The 17,933-nt window shown below is 38.4% G+C and overlaps 2 protein-coding genes across 25 annotated transcripts in view; one reads left to right on the top strand and one right to left on the bottom strand.

Annotated features, from left to right (window-relative positions):
• ESCO1 (establishment of sister chromatid cohesion N-acetyltransferase 1) overlaps positions 1 to 7,559 on the top strand; it is a 77,309-nt gene extending 69,750 nt beyond the window's left edge. For 9 of the 10 annotated variants that reach the window (XM_070513384.1, XM_070513376.1, XM_070513383.1 and 6 more), the window contains 2 exons: positions 236 to 2,529; positions 7,177 to 7,559. In XM_070513384.1, the coding sequence (XP_070369485.1) occupies positions 236 to 383 (148 nt within the window). In that variant the 3' untranslated portion in view covers positions 384 to 2,529; positions 7,177 to 7,559. Of the gene's footprint in view, positions 1 to 235; positions 2,530 to 7,176 lie in introns of those variants that run through there. The other variant, XM_070513385.1, reaches the window with a different exon arrangement.
• GREB1L (GREB1 like retinoic acid receptor coactivator) overlaps positions 7,211 to 17,933 on the bottom strand; it is a 240,767-nt gene continuing 230,044 nt past the window's right edge. For 10 of the 15 annotated variants that reach the window (XM_044773554.2, XM_044773549.2, XM_070513371.1 and 7 more), the window contains 6 exons: positions 13,982 to 14,147; positions 12,781 to 13,008; positions 11,657 to 11,798; positions 10,546 to 10,746; positions 8,635 to 8,773; positions 7,211 to 7,374 (listed from right to left, as the gene is read on the bottom strand). In XM_044773554.2, coding sequence (XP_044629489.1) covers positions 7,211 to 7,374; positions 8,635 to 8,773; positions 10,546 to 10,746; positions 11,657 to 11,798; positions 12,781 to 13,008; positions 13,982 to 14,147 — 1,040 coding nt within the window. Of the gene's footprint in view, positions 7,375 to 8,634; positions 8,774 to 9,804; positions 10,483 to 10,545; positions 10,747 to 11,656; positions 11,799 to 12,780; positions 13,009 to 13,981; positions 14,148 to 14,245; positions 14,379 to 17,933 lie in introns of those variants that run through there. The other 5 variants (XM_070513373.1, XM_070513374.1, XM_044773557.2 and 2 more) reach the window with 4 other exon arrangements.

Below are 17,933 nucleotides of genomic sequence, written 5' to 3'. Positions count from 1 at the left end.
AAAAGGTGTTGGGTAGATATTTTTATGACCATTTTATGAAAAAATTACTAATTTTTCATTATTAATAATATTTTAGATGAACAATTATTTTAAACAAGTTTTAGAATATGCAACATTATCTAAAAGTTTCTAGTCAAATTGTATTTGACAGGTTTTTCAATTTTAATGATTAAAAATAATATTAATTTTTTTTACCCTTCCACGTTCTCGCCCCCTCCCTTTTGTTTTTAAATAGGAGTAACTTTATATATGGCTCATATTTGAGTAAAGAAGAAATTGCTTTCTCAGATCCCACTCCTGATGGAAAACTGTTTGCGACACAGTACTGTGGCACTGGTCAGTTTCTGGTATATAATTTTATTAATGGACAAAATAGCACCTAAAACAGATTCTTGCCTACAGTACTAGAAGACATCTGCTGAAGAGAATGGATTGGTTGCTGACTTTAACCAGGAACTAGGGCCATTTTTATTACAATGAACTCAGGACTGGCAACAACCGTAAGGTTGTTCCATTTTCGTAAAATTGGAAACAATGCAGTAATAGCTTATTATTGTTTTGTTTTTTAAAGAAGATATTTTATTATCTTTTACAGAAATTTATGATTGATGTATTTTATCTATAGTTATTTAGACATGTTTACATGCAGCAGATAATTGTTCATAGTGGACTGAAAACTAATGCAAGGACTATGGTCTCAGTGATAAGTATATTTTGAAGTTCTTAATGTGGAAATATACCAGTGTAGCTTGGTACTGTATTTTTTTATATTGATCTGCTGATACCAGTTGTAATTTTAAAGATTGTATTTTCACAGAGCAGAAACCAATGTTTTTGAGCTGTTATTCAAGGAGGGTGCAATATTACATGGTTAGGAATTCAAAGCTAATTCTTAAAGGGCCTGAAATACATTGAAGGAACCCCCACAAAAAAGCAAAGCTCCAAATAAGCAGGAAGAATTTGGAATATTGAGGTTTTTCTTCCATTTCTCTCTTTGTCGTTCTTCATGTGAGGAAGAGGGTAAAGAATTGAGGCTTTCCTTCTTGGAGAGCTGTAAATGACTAGACCTAGTAAGGTACCCTCTAAAGTTTATTCTTCTTTCATTCGGCTTTCACTTTTTAAAATAAATGGCAACTTGGTACACTTAGGCTATTAACAAATCCCAAAGAGGTTTATAAAAACCTGTGGAATAGTTGCAAGCTAAATATGGATGACTTGGTATCTGCTTTGTTACTCCTCAGAAATACTACACTGAGTATATGCCCTCATTACTGGACTTCATTTTGATACTTGTCTATCCTTCATAGTGCCCTCTACTTTTAAAGGGTTTATATGTTGAAAAACTGCTGTGGCCTTTTATGACCTGTATATAATGTAGAATAAAATAATAAAATACTTGATAGCTTTTTCTAAGTGATAAATTTGATAATGGTGTGCTGTCATTGTCCATTTTCAGGGAGTTTCTTAGGTTTGACACCTTGAAGTATGATTAAAACACTTGCTTCTTAAAACATAGTTTTCACCAGTTTGCCAAAGGATCAGTGTGTCAGGAACAATTCCTGAACTTTATCTTCAGAAGGCAGAATCCTAACATGAGAATTTTCTGGTCTTTCAAAGAAATAGAGCCACAACCCAAGAATGAAGCACCACTGTGGTTTAACATAGTTTTGTTTATCAGCTGAAATAATCATATCCCCATTAAAAACTGGCTAAAATTTAGGATTTTAAATTAAGAGTGACAGAGAGGTGTACTTTTTATCCCTCTATAGATGTATGCTTTAAAAATTTATTCTGTGGTGTAAGGCTTTCTACTCTTTGTATGGTGGAACAGTGAGGCAGTATGAATATTTCCCTCTGACTCATCATGATGGTCTGACTTTTGACACTCCCTTTGCCTTTGGGTTTGAGACTGTTCTAGCCATCCCTGGTTTCATTGTTTGCCTGACAGGCACTATAGTTTTTTAAAAACGGTGAAATTTTTGGGTATAGTATAGATGCTCTAATAACTATTAATCTCATAATACAGGTCCAGTTTCCATATAAGCCGTAGTATGCTTCTTTGGGGAGCCAAATTTGGTGGTTTCAAGGGGACCTGGGGTAGAGAGGATATACTGATTGGTTGGTTTAAATGTTATCATTACTAGGAAAACAGTTTTATTTTCATCTTTATTTTGAAGACACAGCCCCTGAAATAACTTTTACAGTCTAGCTATTTCTCTAAGAATGGTTTTATTAATACTGTCTAACATTTGAGTGTTTTCTATGTGTCACACCTTGTATTTAGTGCTGCATTATTTTATTTGATTATCATGACAACCCCGTGAGTTAGAGTTTACAGGTGGAGAATCTGGAACTGAGAAGATAATTAAGAGACTACTGGAGGAGTCTACGTGAAAAATGTTGAAACACTGAACTGAAGCTATGATGTGTGGATGAAGATGAAGAGACAGATAAACTTTGGAAGATACAACTGAAGAATTGATAGGAGTTGATAACTGACCAGAGAAGGATCATGGCAAAGAATCTAGGGTAATTGAAAATTTTGATTTGGGTAATTGAGTAGATGGATTGACTGAGAATGGAATACTGGAAAAGTATGTTGAGAGGATTGGCTGGGGAAGGATGAGCTCACTTTTGGTCAAGATTTTAAGATGGTTGCAGAATCTCCAAGTGGAGGTACCTAGTTGGTATATATTTTGCTCTGTGGATCTAGAGTTTGGGAGAAGTTAGAACTAAGGTAGTTTATGAATTTAGTTATTTGAAGGTATTTAGAAGAGATCACCACTCTGGGGGGTGTAAAATGAGAGGGTAGGAGAGAGTTGTGAGGAACAGCATCATTTGAGAGTCTTGTAAGAGAACAAGAACAGAGTGGTAGAAACCAGGGTAAGAGTTTCAAGAATCAAAGAATGGTTAGCACTGTCACACCACAACTGAAGGCTGAAGAGTGATGTTAGAAAAAGAAGAGTGGTCTCTATGGAGTGGTGCAGGCAGTGGACACAATGAGTGTACATTGACGGCCACAATCAGACTTCAAAAGAGGTTGATTTTATAATTGCTGGTTATATAAAGGTGCCTATACGTTTTTGTCAGCTGCCCTTGAATTGGTCCATTATAAAAATGTCTAGTTCATAGACATTATAGGAATCACAAGATTTTATGGGTTATGCCCTTGTCTGCATAGACATACAATAGTTTTATTTTGTAAAAATTATAAAAATCAATATTTTATCAGATCATACTATGCAAGAGTGAACTTGGTGTATCTACCAAAAGCATGAATATCATAGAGACAGTAAGTCCAAGAGACATGCAGTGATATTTTAATTCTTCTTGCTTTTACTTTGCATGGCTGCCCAGCTAGGGCATCTGGGTAGGAACACAGCCATATTCCTGCTTAGTGATATTTCACTGTGGGTTAAGATTGCTGAGTGGATTTCTGGGGTAGTAACTGCAGGCATGCATATGTCTTCTACCTATTCTCATGGCTCTTGGGCCTTCTGGCAAATAAAGGGAAGATTCGGTCTTATAACAACAAAGAGGTGGTCAGAAAACAAATTGTTTCTTTTTCTTATAACTTATTTCATCTGTTGTCATAGTCACTGAAGTAGGTGCTTTTCTCAGCTCAGTACTTGACAGTAAAGAGCACAGGGAATTTATGTGAATGGCTTTTTCCTTGGCCTCAGAGGCCTTTCCTGAAATCATCTTTAGTGATGCTTTTTTCAGTGAAGCCAGGGTTTCAGTGTTACAGCAATATTCTCCTAGATCTGAGGAAGCTTCAGGGCCAGTTTCCATGACTACAGAGAGGCCTGAGGAATATTTGTTCCTTGGATGTTGTTCCACCTCTAGGTAGTTGAATATGAAGGTACAGCAGCCAGAGTTTAACAGCTTTTAGTCTTTCCACAGCAGCTCCTTTGGAATATGGCACTTTCTACTTGCTCCTGAATCTGCCATCATACTTACAAATATTTATTGCTCCTCCTGAGGAAATGGCCAGGGGCCTCTGGCCTAGGAAGGTGTTTTCATGGTCTGTATCAAAGTCTGTTATTTTAGTACTCTCTACATAATAAAACTAAAAGCCATTTTTCTGGAATAACAAAGTTATTCTCAAAAGTTAGTAAAATTAGGTAGAGTTTAGAAATAAATTGGAGATTAACACCTTATGTCATACTACATAGTTCTAGCAATCCAAAGTTCTGCTTCTAAGAAGGACACCGAAGTTGCCATCTATAAAAGATTAGAGATGTACTATGACTATTCCTGACATCTCTTTAATAATCATTTCTATGTCTGTTCCATAATTATGTGGAACTCTGCACATGGGCATGGTGTGTAGATACTTTATATGTGTGTGTATCTTTGTTGTATAAGCTACAGATTTTCATTCAACAAATGTTTATTTACCACTTTCTTGGACTATTATGCTAGAAGAGTAGAATCTTAGTGTCATCCAACCTATGATATGTGAACTTCTAGCCTTTTTTGGACGTTACCAGAGTCAGGGAGCCCATTCCATTTTTGAACATGCCAAAAAATTAGCTTAAAGAAAACAAACTTTTTTTTGGTGTGGGAGAGAATTTTAATACATTCACCAAATTCAATGAAAGGACAAGAACATACTGTAGACACAACTTAAGACAATTTAGAATCATAAACAAAATGTGAGGTAGACTAGTGAAATTCACCAAATTTTGTTTGAGAAAATTTTACAGTAATAAAGTAACACAGGTGCCTCCTTTTCTAAAAATCACAAAAAGCAATTGCATAAATTACAGCCAAAAAAACTGAATACAACAATTCTCACTCTAATTTTAGTTTACATTCAGTATTAACCTGTGTGAACTGTCATACATGGCAAGGTTCAACAGGTCTATCGGTCAATTCTTATGCAGGCCTAGGGAACACATTCACATCACAGTATTCTAAGGGGTGGCAAGGCTCGAAGCTGAACACACCAGGGTATGGATTAACAAATCATAGTGTCCTGTGCTTGTGCAATTTTATCCTTAAAGAAGGCCCTAACATTCTCTAAAGAATCATACTGATAAAATGATTTTAAAAGATCCAAACTTTAGTAAGATAGGCATTGAAGAGAATAGGCAGGTCAATTTGAGTTCTCCATCATTGGGGTGATGATCTTTTGGCTTTATTCTGGCATTTTTCTTCCACAGAGTTAAAAAGTATTTAAGAGATCATAATCATTTGATTTTTCAGAGTGCAGCCCTAACTAATATGAAGTACCTGCATCTAAAGTAACTACTTTAAAAATTTTTCCTTAGACTATGAAACCATAAAGCCAGAAGAAACCCTGAGAGGCCATCTGCCCCAGATACAACTGTTTTAGAATTATTTCAAGTATTTGATTTTCCCTATATAGTAAATATTATTGGAATATTGCACAAACAGTAGGTTTCTTGATATCATCTGCATTAGGCCCTTTCAATAAAACAGGAACAACTGAAATACATTCATATCTAAATCAACCTAGTTCAGAACATACCTCTTTGTCAGAAATTCTGCTGTACTAAAATTGAGTTTTTTTAAAGCATAAGGCAGATCCTCTTTGAAGGACAATTAAAAATGGAGTTTAAAGGAAGTGTTCATTTCAAAATACACTTAAAGCATCATAAGTGGCTATATTAAAACCAGGAGATCTGCAAACCATTTTCAGATTAGTACGTTCCATCTTTTCACTAGCTGTAAACTCCCTGTTATCAACGCTAATAAAGCTGGTCAATTAACACTTTGTTCTGAGTAAATGCAGGCTTAGTAGGCCCCTCTCAGTAGTTTCAGGCAACATCGATTCAAGTAAAAATGGCCATCATTTTAAGTGGGAGAAAAAGTGGTACGTATGTGCTAATGAGAAAAATGTCAAGAATTTGTTTAATGATGAGAACTGGAGTAATTTAAGAGTAAACTTCCAGTAGTCTTAGTTTGTTCTGGAACATTTCCTATAGTTTGTTCTGGAACATTGCCTAAAAATCTGTTTTTGATTAAAATATATGGTGAGGAATCTGTAGAAACATATGCCCCGTACTGTTGATACTGAACAAACACCCCCGGCTGATACTAGTGAGAGAAAGGGACTTTTAATGGAATCTTCCTTACTGCTCACGGAAGACTGACTGGTAGGATTAAGTAAAACAGTTCTCTTTCTCTATGACTCTGTTTCCCATTTCAGCAATTTCTGTGGTGTTATCCGTATAAGGCAGCTAATAATATTCATTCTGTGTATCTTTTAAAGGGCTCTTTCCTTCAGCCTCTGAAAGGAAACAGACTAGTTCCACTCCGCACAGAACTTTAGCCTGACATTTAGCTTTGCTGGTGCCAACTGCTTAATCCCAACTAAACAAGGTGGCTGTGGGTGATTGCTGAAAGCTTCTTAATTGGCTCAACTGTTGAATCAGATTCTCCTTGTACAAGATTAATCACTCTTCCATATTCTCATAGACATGGTGTGCTTATGGAAACCATGAGACTGGAAACATTTTTAAAGAATGGATAAAGCAAAAGAATTTAAGCAAGGAGAAGCTGCATAAATGCACATAATGCCTGTTCTGTACTTACTGAATTGTTTGTTCAGTTTAAATAGTAAACTTTTAACTCTTGTGGAAATTTTGCCAAAAGTTTCAATACATATAAGATTATAAATCTTAAACTAACACTGCACAGAGAAAGACAAAGCTACTTCTTTTTTTTAAATACAAATATCTTCTACATTCTATCATTTCAGACCCCTGAGTAATACTGTACCAAAGTACAGATCTGAAGAGAAACTGAGGGTTCAGGCCTCAAACGTTAATCTTCAATTAATTCCACACCAACGGTGTGAGTCTCATATAAGACATTCAGGCTAGCTAATGCTGAGAGTCAGTTTTCCCCCTAACATAGTTTAGTAGAAAAAACAATGCAAACTCCATGTTCATTCTCCAAAGCAGATTCTTCTCAGGCTCCTGAGGGCAGATTGAGTCTCAATTGCATAACTGCCTAGGGTGGAGTTAACTGAATTTAAGGTCTCAAAATTAGAACTGAAGGAGAGTGATGCCCCCAAAGACCTGGGCTAGATTTGTGGGGGGGTTCTTTGGGGAAGAAACAAATATGTTGCACTTTGCTCCACAGTGATTGTACGTTAAAGGAAAAAAAAATCCCAAATAATTGTTTCTGCCCCACCCCATCTAGGCAGCCCGTTGCTACTTTTGGTCTCTTCAAAAGCTCATACATGTCGTCCAGTAAGAAAGTAGAGGGGCTTGTCATCACTGCTGTTAGCAGTTTGAAACTCGTCCCGGAGGCGGAACTGCCACTCATCCTCTAGCTCTAAGCGGACAATTGTTTGGCGTAAGGAGCTTCTGTCTTGGCAGATGACACACAGGGTAGCACCTTCAGGTAAAAGGCAGAAATGATAAAGGGGTTGAAATGATAAAGAACCTAACACTTCTCTGATTATATCCCCTAAGCTAACATATCTGAGAACCAAAATATAGGTAAGTAACCTATCAGAATTATTCATTTTAATTTTATTATTTATTTTGAATACGTGGTATTACAAGTTCAAAAGTTTAAAAGAGTAAAGTGAAAAATCTCCCAACCACGTCCCCCCTTGGTAACCAATGTTACGACGTTTCCTCTCTGTCCCTCTAGAGCAGGGTTTCTCAACCTCAGCACCACTGGACTGGATAATTTCCTGTTATGGGCGGCTGTTCAGTTCTTATAGGATGTTTAGCAGCATCCTTGGCTTCTACCCACTATATGCCAGCAGCAACCCCCAGTGTGACAACCTAAAATGTCTCCAGATATTGCCAGATGTCCCCTGGGAGGCACCTTCCCCCCTCCAACACCACTGCTCCAGATGTATTTTATACATGTATAAGTAAATACACAGTATCGCCTGTTCTCATAAAAATGGTAGCATGCTCTATACAATATTCTGAACCTTAATTTTTTCAGTGACCTCAGAGTCATCTTGTCAGGATTATTTGTCATGCTTAATCTGCAGTGTGTTCTTAGGCAAGTCTCTTTGTATGGTGCATACCTATTGAAGCAACTTTAGCTTCTGTAGCAAAATCAAAGCTCATTAACCTGACTTTATTAAAGTTAAATTATAAAGAAGTACTGCTTCTCTTCTTGCATTGCATCATTACTTCCTAAAATTGTGGCAAAAACATTTAATGTGGGGGCTGGCCTGGTGGCGTAGTGGTTAAGTTCACAAGCTCCACTTTGGGGGTCCAGGGTTTGCAGATTTGGATCTCGGGCATGGACCTAGCAGCACTTGTCAAGCCACGCTGTGGCAGCATCCCACATAAAATAGAGGAAGATTGACACAGATGTTAGCTCAGTGACAATCTTCCTTAAGCAAGAGAGGAAGAGTGGCAACAGATGTTAGCTCAGGGCCAGTCTTCCTTACCAAAAAAAGAAATTTAATGTGGTCACAAATCTGGCTATTCATCTGCATTTAGTCTTAGTACAAGAATGACTTTATCTCCGCCCCCCCCCCCCATTAGAATCATTGGCCCTCTTCTAAAAGCAAGGTACTCAATTTACTGGCAAAAATTATTGTTAAAGTATTTTTTTATATCTTTCATCTCTGTATTTTGTCCAGTGGGAGCTAACAGCATTCAAAAGATACTAAATTTGATTTACCTTTTAGAAACTTAAATTTCTTAAGAAGATCAGCACCTACAAAAGAGTCACAGAGGTACAAGAGGAGTCCACTGAAAAACACCCCTTCACAGTTGACATTGCTGGAGTGGGGTCTGGAGCTGACATAGCATATGGCCACCTGGAATCATCAAGCAGAAATAGCATGGGCATTTCAAAAGCAAGCAAAACGTCTGCAACTTTAGCACCTTCCTTTTTAGCTATTTCAGGATAAGGTGAAAGAGAGAAATTTTTTATTGAAATAAGTTGGTTATTCTTTAGTGTGCCAAGTTTTAACCCATTTAAAGCTTCTCTTGTTTATTTCTAATAAAGGACAGTTATGAGAGAAATTAGTAGTAAGAAGCAAAACAAGCCCCTTCATCTAAGAGTCTTTATAAAAATTTTTTAAAAAATTACCTTCCACAAAAAGGCATACTTAGGAAAGATTAAATGTTTAGTTACCTGTTGATGAGAATAAGAATTTTTAATCAGCTTTTCATTTAGATACACTTAAATTTTCAATTGGGTAGAAGCTTCAAACACTGCATGAATTTAAATTTTTAGCTCTGCATGGCTTCCGTGTACAGAAGATAACTTCACAAAAATTACAAGGAAGTGTGAATAAGCTAATTGGGAGGCCTTGAGAATGGCGGAATGGCTTAATGTGTGGGCCGGACCACTTGGGTTCAGGTGCTGGTTCCTCTCTTTAGTAGCTGTGTGACACTGAGCACTTGCCTTGTCTGTAGAGATAATAGTAGCACCTGTTTCATAAGACTGTTTTGTGAATTAAATAATTAATGTAAACCACTTAGTAAGTATTCACTGAGTGTTTGCTGCTGTTAGTGGTCTTGAGGTTTTGTTGTCTAACACATCGAGCCCTGGATCCTGGAGGAGAGGGATTGGGAGACCTGGGTTAGAGACGTGACTCACAGATGCCACAAAAAGCATTATTGTTTCTCATGGTTTTTGAGGTTCTTCTACAACTCACAGTCCAGCCCACAGTGTAGATTATTGAAATATCGTAATGAAAATGTAAAATGTTTACACTGTTAAATGTTAATGTCATTTTCCAAAATTGAATACAGTTGGATTTCAGTCTTAAGAGATTGTTTGTCAATACATACAAAGAAAAAAGCCTGGAAGGAAATAATGGTACACCACAATGTTATCTTTCCATTACAAGTGATTTTATTTTCTTCTTTTTTACTTTTACTTTATTTTTAAAAATTCTTTACAAGAAGGATATGTTAATGAACAAAAATCTTAAAAACAAAACTAATAATTCTAAGGGAAAGTTTAGTGGCAGAAGCCCTTAAAAGTCCTGAAGGCCACCAGTGGTTAGAAGCCTAAAGGTCCAAGTGGCAAATTTTTTAACAAACTAAAACTGATGAGACAGAGAGTAGAAAGAATGAAAAATAAGGAAACAATGGAAAAGAAAGAAGTCCAGGAGTGGAAAGTGTAGAAACAACAGTTATAAAGGTCTCCTGTGATACCCCAAACTGTTCAGCAATCACTGAGCCCCTCTTATATGCCTAAACCAGTGGCTAAGGCATTGTGTGCCCCTGAAGAACTCACAGTCTTGGTGAGAAACATCATCTCGTGATTACAATATCGTCTGTTACACGCTGTGACAGGGAGGAGCAAGCAACTGCTTCTGCCCAAGGTCACTGAGGCAGGCTTCTCAATGGAGCTGACCTCTGAGCTCAGCTTTGAGCGTTCATTGGCTCATTGTGGAGGGATGAAATGTAGGTATGGGGAGGGAGAGTTGCCATCATATCTTGTGTGAGCCTTTGCATAAGTGTGTCACAGGCTCGCTCCTTTTTTGTCTTCATTTAAGCTTTCAAATGAGAGCTAAAATGGGAAAGAAATGGATGGAAGTGGGTAAAGCAGAGTACTAGCCCCCTTCCCCTTTACCTCTGGTCCAATGTTAAGGTAGCAGTCAATGGCCAACACAGGACTCTTGAAGTTATGGATAGCTTTGGGGAAGAGTTTGTATGAGGCATGCTGAAGGAACTTCTCCAGGAGAAACTGCGCAGGGGCTGCCAGTAGTGTGTGTTCACTGTCGGGAGCACAGACATACTGAAGGGGCAAGATGGGTGCTAAGCTCTCTGACACCTGAAATCAGAGCCGAGATCATCATGGGAAATGTTGTGTCTGTCAGTCACTGGATGAAACTGGCAAGGAAATGCTGCATTGCATCCTAGCAGTCCCCAAATAATAGCAGTAGCACAGTGCAGACAGGCTCAAATGTAAGTCTGTCATTCTTGGGTTCTGAACTCTTTTTTCACTTGGGAACAGTACACTTGGGGCTAATAGAACTTATACACAGCAAGGGCAGGAGAAGTTGGAAAAGTAGCCTTCTTTGAAAGTTACTGCATTTAGCAAGTACATTGTGAGGACCAACAGGAAGCCTTTTATATGGCTGCTGGATATGTATGGTTAAATTCCGTCCCATCACAATCAAAAGTAAAAAAAGCAAAGAAGTTTCTAAGCTCCACTGGGGTATCCACATGTTATAAATGATTAGATACTAGTGAATCTCTTAAACAGAAAAGGCTGGTAGGCCCGTGGAATTCACCCTTAATAGGTTTTGATCTACGTTACTCTTTTTGCCAGATTTTTAAAAAAAGACCAGATAAGCATCTTGATTTACGTTTCTCTCATGTTATCATATAGAATGTAAAAATGTTAACTCTGCCATCTTACATTACATAAAGAATGTAAAGATACTAACTTTGCCAGTTTAAGACAGAATGTTATGTTTGATACTGAAGCTTTGATGGAGTTGTTCAGCTTTAAATCTGAAGAAAGGTAATTTTTTTAAATTTCAAAACTTATGTTTGGTTCTAGATGAGTCCTCAAGGAAGGAGAATGAGACTGCAAATTTGACACTAAGAATTGACTCCCTGTGTTACCTCACTTTGCAATCAAGTGGCAAGTGCTTAATGCAAGTACCTAATAACAAAGATACTAAGAAGAAATCATTCTCTTATTTTCAAGAGTAGGATCAAGCTTGTAAACTTACCATGATCTTTGGTTTAATGATAAAATCCCTTTGCCCTCCAACCTGAACATGTTTCTTCATGAGACTGAAGTTATTAAAGCGGCAGATGAGCAGTCCACTACTATTTGTTCTCAGGTTAAAGTCAACATCTTCACAGAAATACCTAAATCACAACCACAACGATAGATTTGACTACCTGCCACATCTCAACCACGATAATTACACATAGAGAAAGGTGTGGCAGATGTCAGGAGACAGACACAATCAGAATCGACCTTCCGCCTTCATGGAGCTGGTCCTCTTAACACTGGTCTGTGAACTTCTTGATTTGGGCATTACAGCCATTAAAGGAAAAAGGAGGAAGGAAGTGAGGTGACTTCAGTTCCAGACATTCCACAGGGCCTTAGGCATTCCTGAACTGAAATAGGACTGCACATTCTATATGCTCTTGCGAGACAGGAGTGCAGATGTGCTTCTAGTTTTAAAATCCTGGCTGTAAACAGGATGAATTATCTGCTAAACTGAAAACACAGAATTGAAATAGCTACAGAATAGTCTAATAGCTACAGAATATTCTAATAGCTACAGGTTTGGGTGTTGACATAAAGGGACATTTGGTCCCTGACATTCTTCCTTGGCCATCTCAGATTTTCTAGGATATGGACATAATTTATTCAGGAGGTAAGGCCAGGGCTAGCCTGCTCATTCCCATCTGCTGGCTTTTCCTACAGGATCCAGATCTCTGGGTTTTACTAACATTTGGAGAAAGTGGTTACCTTTTGAGTTCTGAGGGTGAATTTAGGGTTAATCTTGAATGGGTTTATGGATCCACACACTGATTTGTGTTGATTCAACAGCTTTTGTCCCTGGTTTAGTTCTTATTGAATAATGAGATGGTTAAAATGTTTTCTAAGCATTTCATGTTACAACATCTATTACTAAGGGTCTGGGTCAGTTTGAGGGGTGATGAAGGGGCTCTTTGGGGTTTGTGATTCCCCTCTTTCTCCTTGTCCATATAAAGAGATTCTCAGTTTCTCAATTGTAAAGACACAGAGAGGGAGGAAAAAAAACATTACAGAGGCTAGAGCTGGGTAGAAACAATCAGGATATGCTAGGATTACTTGCATCCAGGAGGCCTGACTTACCTGTTGAAGTCATACTGCACATTCTGAGTCAAGTCTATGTTGAGGAGAATGAAATCGTGCACATGGCACCTAGAGAATGGGGCCTTCAGGCTCTGAGAAGTTAGTTTGTTGCTCCATTTCTGTATGCCCAGGATGGCGTAGTGGACGATTTTTGGTGTTGCTTCAATATGCTGCAAGACACTCTTCAAGGACACATTCTTACTGGAAACTCCTGCTTCCATAGGCTGGCTATGAAATGTAAAGTTAGTTTTATATAAGATATCAATTAATATTACTGAAGAGAGGGTCATTTATGAAGGGCCAACACTGCTATACAGTATTAATATCTGTAACATGTAATTAGCTGATTTACTTTATATTAGTCTGGAATGGAGATGGATGTCAAGCCCAGTTTTCATGCTGCCTGTCACTGCTAACTTAAGGAAACTGCCTTATGGGTGTGGCCCTTATCACTTTAAGGCAGAAAATGACATCCAGCCCCTGTTTCAAAGTGAATAATGAACAGGGAGTTACCAAAGAGAGGTAGCCAGAGGTCAGAAGCACACAAGCATGCTTCCCAATTCTGGTAATCATAGTATAATACGGAAAATTTGAGAACTTAACAGGCTTCCACTCCGCCTTGGAAAGAACGACACAAAATCAGTGTTTGAGCTGGAAGGGCCTAGAGATCATCTGGTACAGAGTTTCAGTGAGGATGCTATTGATATTTTGGGACCATTTATTTCATCACGCTTTTCCAGGTTTAGCATTTCCTGGTCCTCATGGACCCCCTCACCACTGCCCCAGGAAGAGAACCACTGATTTCTGGCCTGCCCTTAATTTTACAGGTGATGGAATTGAGACAGAAAGGAAGTAACTTTCCCTTTTCATCCAGATAGTTAAAAAGCAGAGCTGGGGCTAAAAAGCAGGTCTCTTGATTCAAAGCCAGTGGGCTTTCTAAATCATAGTGTCTCTTGACAGACTTGAGCTAACCAAAGCCGTGATGCAAAAATAGTCTGGGAATTTAATGGCTTACTGAATGTCTAAATTCAAAAATTCCTAAGTCATCACAAAATGTGTTAGGGTAGTCTCATGGATGATTGTTTTGTTCTGGAAACCTGCCCCTCTCTTTCTTACTTCCGTGCATAACTACAGACAGGGAAAGTACCTTTTCTATGGCATTGTGCCATACTCCTCTAGAACTGTTTGGGAAGTACACTACCTGCTCTGCTCCTGAACACTGTGAATGTTCCACAGGACACATGAGTCATCCATCACAACAATGAAAGGCCAGACACACTGGCGTTTAACTCCCAGCTCTTCCAGGCGGTTCCTCTCCAGTTCTAGGTTGTGATATGACAGCTCCTTAATGAGAAACCTGGCAGCACCTGGAAGGCAACATAACCACAGCTTGCACATCCAGCACTCAGGCTTGGCTGAAGCCCCATATACAGCTCATCTTCTCTCCACAGGCATGCCAGTTCACATGGTGACCATGCAGGCAGGGGTCTCTCATATGTTCTGAGCAGTGGTTCTCAAACTTCAGTGTAGATAAGAATCACTGAGGAAGTCTGTTTGAAATGGAGATTCCTGGAGCCCATCACCACAGATTCACAGACCTGATGAGGGGCCAGAAACCAGAGATGTCTTTGGTGATGCAGGTGATTCATGCACTACACTTTGAAGAGTACCGCAAGAATCCAGTTCCCCTGATACAACAAAGGATACCACATAGAGGAAATGCTTCTTACTGGTTAGATCCTTAAAGCCATGATAAAAGGCTCTCTCAGTTTCAAAAGCAGCCACTCATATACCCTACTCTAGGGCATAGCCAGGGATACAGTAAATCAGTATGCTGCTTACGATAATGTGTCCCCTGTTTTAGATATTTTTTAGGAAATTGGCAGCAGGGTCTTTGAAGATGATTCTGGAAACTGGCATTCTTTCCCTAAGTCTACTTTTTTGTGAGAGGCAATATGGTATAGTGAGTAAGAGAAGACTGGAGCCAAGCTGCTTAGATTTGAATCCTGATTCCACCACTTCTAGCTGTGTGACACTGAACAAGTTAACTCCCCTGTGCCTCAGTTTCCCCGCCTGTAAGAAGGTGATGATAATGTCTACTTCATAGGATTGTTATATGGTGCTCAGGATAGTGCCTAGCACATGGTAAGTATTCAGTTAGTGTTAGCGATTATTAAAATGATGACCATCAGGAATTAGCCAAATTTATGAGTAGGCTACCCTAAAATGAAACAAAATGTAGGTGATAATGAAATGAAGAGGCTAAAAAAGCTATTAAGTCTATGAAGGAACCAAGAAAACAGTTTGAATAGCTCAAGGGTAATAGTAAGAGTTAGGAAAATCTACTTTCCAAGAGCATGTGTGTAACAGTTTGCATTCTCAACATAAGGGCCATATATGAAAAGCCCACAGCTATCATAATGGTGAAAAACTGAAGACTTTTCCTCTAAGATCAAGAACAAGACAAGGATGCCTACCTTTACCCCTTCTATTTAACATAGGACTGGAAATCCTAGCCAGAGCAATTAGACAAGAAAAAGAAAAGGCACCCAAGTTGGAAAGTAAAATTATCTCTGTTTGCAGACATGATCTTATATGGAGAAAATGCTAAATATTCTACACACAAACTGTTAGAAGTAATAAGTAAATTCTGCACACAAACTGTTAGAATAAGCAAATTCAGTAAAGTTACAGATTAAAAAACCACTCAAAAATCAGTTGTGTTTCTATACACTAACAGTGAACAATGAGAGGCCAGCATGGTGGCATAGTGGTTAAGTTTGCGTGCTCCACATGAGTCTGGATCCTGGACACAGGCCTACACACCACTCGTCAAGCCATGCTATGGTGGTGTCCCGCATACAAAACAGAGGAAGGTTGGCACAAATGTTAGCTCAGAGCCAATCTTCCTCATCAAATAAATAAATAGGAAATTAAGAAAACAATTCCATTTACAATAGCTTCAAAAAGAATACTTAAGAATAAACATTTAACCAAGGAGGCTAAAGACTGTAAAAAGTACAGAACATTGCTGAAAGAAATTAAAGAAGACACAAATAAATGGAACAACATCCTGGGTTCATGGATTGGAAGACATAATATTGTTGAGATGTCAGTGTTACCCAAAGTGATCTACAGTAATGCAGTCCCTATCAGAATTTTTTTTTGAGAAGTAGAAAAATCAATCCATAAGTTCATATGAAATCTCAAGGACCGTGAATAGCCAAAACAGTCTTGAAAAAGAACAAAGTTGGAGGTCTCACACTTGGCTGATTTCAAAACTTACTACGAAACAAATCAAAACTGTGTTAGTGGCATAAAGACGGACATATAGACCAATGGAATAAGAATATAGAGCCCAGAAATATACTCTTGCCTGTATGGTCAAATGATTTTCAACAGAGGTGTCAAGACCATTCAATGGAGAAAGGACCATCTCTTCAACAAATGGTGTTGGGAAAACTGTATATCTACATGCAAAAGGATGAAGTTGGACCCTTACCTTACACTACGTAAAAAATTAAAATGGACCAAAGATCTAAATGCAAGAGTGAAAACTATAAAAACTACTGAAACAGGGAGAACGCTTGATGACACTGGATTTGGCACTGATTTCTTGGATATGACACCAAAAGCACAGGCAACAAAAGAAAAATTGGACTACATCAAGATTTAAAACTTCTGTGCAAAGGACACAATCTTCAGTGAAAAGGCAGCATACGGAATGGGAGAAAATATTTACATATTTTCTGATAAGGGGTTAATATCCAGAATATATAGAGAACTCCTACAAATCATCAGCCAAAAATCCTGATTAAAAAGTAGGCAAATGACCTGAATAGATTCTCCAAAGAAGATATACAAATGGCTAACCAGCACATGAAAAGATGTTCAGTATCACTAGTCATTGGGGAAATGTAAATCAAATCCCAATAGGATACCACCGCACACCCATTAGGATGGGTGCTATCAAAATCTCAGGAAGTAACAGGTGTTGGTGAGGATGTGGAGAAACTGGAACCATTTTGCATTGTTGGTAGGAATGTAAAATGGAACAGCCATTATGGAAATCAGTATGTCAGTTCCTCAAAAAATTAAGAATTATCATGATTCAGCAATTCCACTTCTGGGTATATACCCCCCAAAATTGAAAGCTGGGTCTTGAAGAGAGATTTGTACACCCATGTTCATAGCAGCATTATTCGCAATAGCCTAAAGGTGGGGAGTGGCCCAAGTGTCCATCAGTGGGTGAATGAATAAAGAAAATGTGGTTTTATGTATACAGTAGAATATTATTCAGCTTTAAAAAGGAAGGAAATTCTGACACATGCACATAGAGAACCTTGAGGACATTATGCTAAGTCAAATAAACCAATTACAACAGGACAAATACTGCATGATTCCATTTACATGAGGTACCTTAGGGTAGTCAAATTCACAAAGTAGAATGGTGGTTGCCAGGGGAAGGGTGAAATGGGGGAGTTAGTTACTAATGATACTGAGTTTCACTTTTGCAAAATGAAGAGAGTTCTGGAGATTGGTTGCACAACAGTGTGAATATACTGAACTGTCCACTTAAAAATGGCTAAGATTGGGCCAGCCTGGTGGCGCAGTGGCTAAGTGTGCACATTCTGCTTCGGTGGCCCGGGGTCCGCTGGTTCGGATCCTGGGTGCAGACATAGCACCACGTGGCACGCCATGCTGTGGCAGGCGTCCCACATATAAAGTGGAGGAAGATGGGCACGGCTCTTAGCTCAGGGCCAGTCTTCCTCAGCAAAAAGAGGAGGATTGGCAGCAGTTAGCTGAGGGCTAATCTTCCTTAAAAAAAAAAAAATGGCTAAGATGGTAAATTTTATATGTTTTTTTACAAGTAAAACATTAAATAATTTGCGTTTAATTCATTGGCATATAGTCTTCTCTCTTCCCAAATTATTGCAAAAATGGCTAAACTGGCACTAAATTTCAGTCAGATCTGGAATGAGAAAACTTTCTTCTCAAGGCGAGTAAGGCACAGAAGGGTGTAATTGAGGGTCATATTCATATGGAAAAATATCTTAGTTCCTTTGGGGATACGTGGTTTGGGGGAGGATAAAGGACCAGATACATAAAAGTCTTAATTCACTTGATATAAAGTGATAAACATGGAAAATAAA

Source organism: Equus asinus, chromosome 7, assembly GCF_041296235.1.
Source record: "Equus asinus isolate D_3611 breed Donkey chromosome 7, EquAss-T2T_v2, whole genome shotgun sequence".
Lineage (NCBI taxonomy): Eukaryota > Metazoa > Chordata > Mammalia > Perissodactyla > Equidae > Equus > Equus asinus.
The sequence above is the reverse complement of the archived record's forward strand: the minus strand, read 5'-3'. Positions and strand labels throughout refer to the sequence as shown.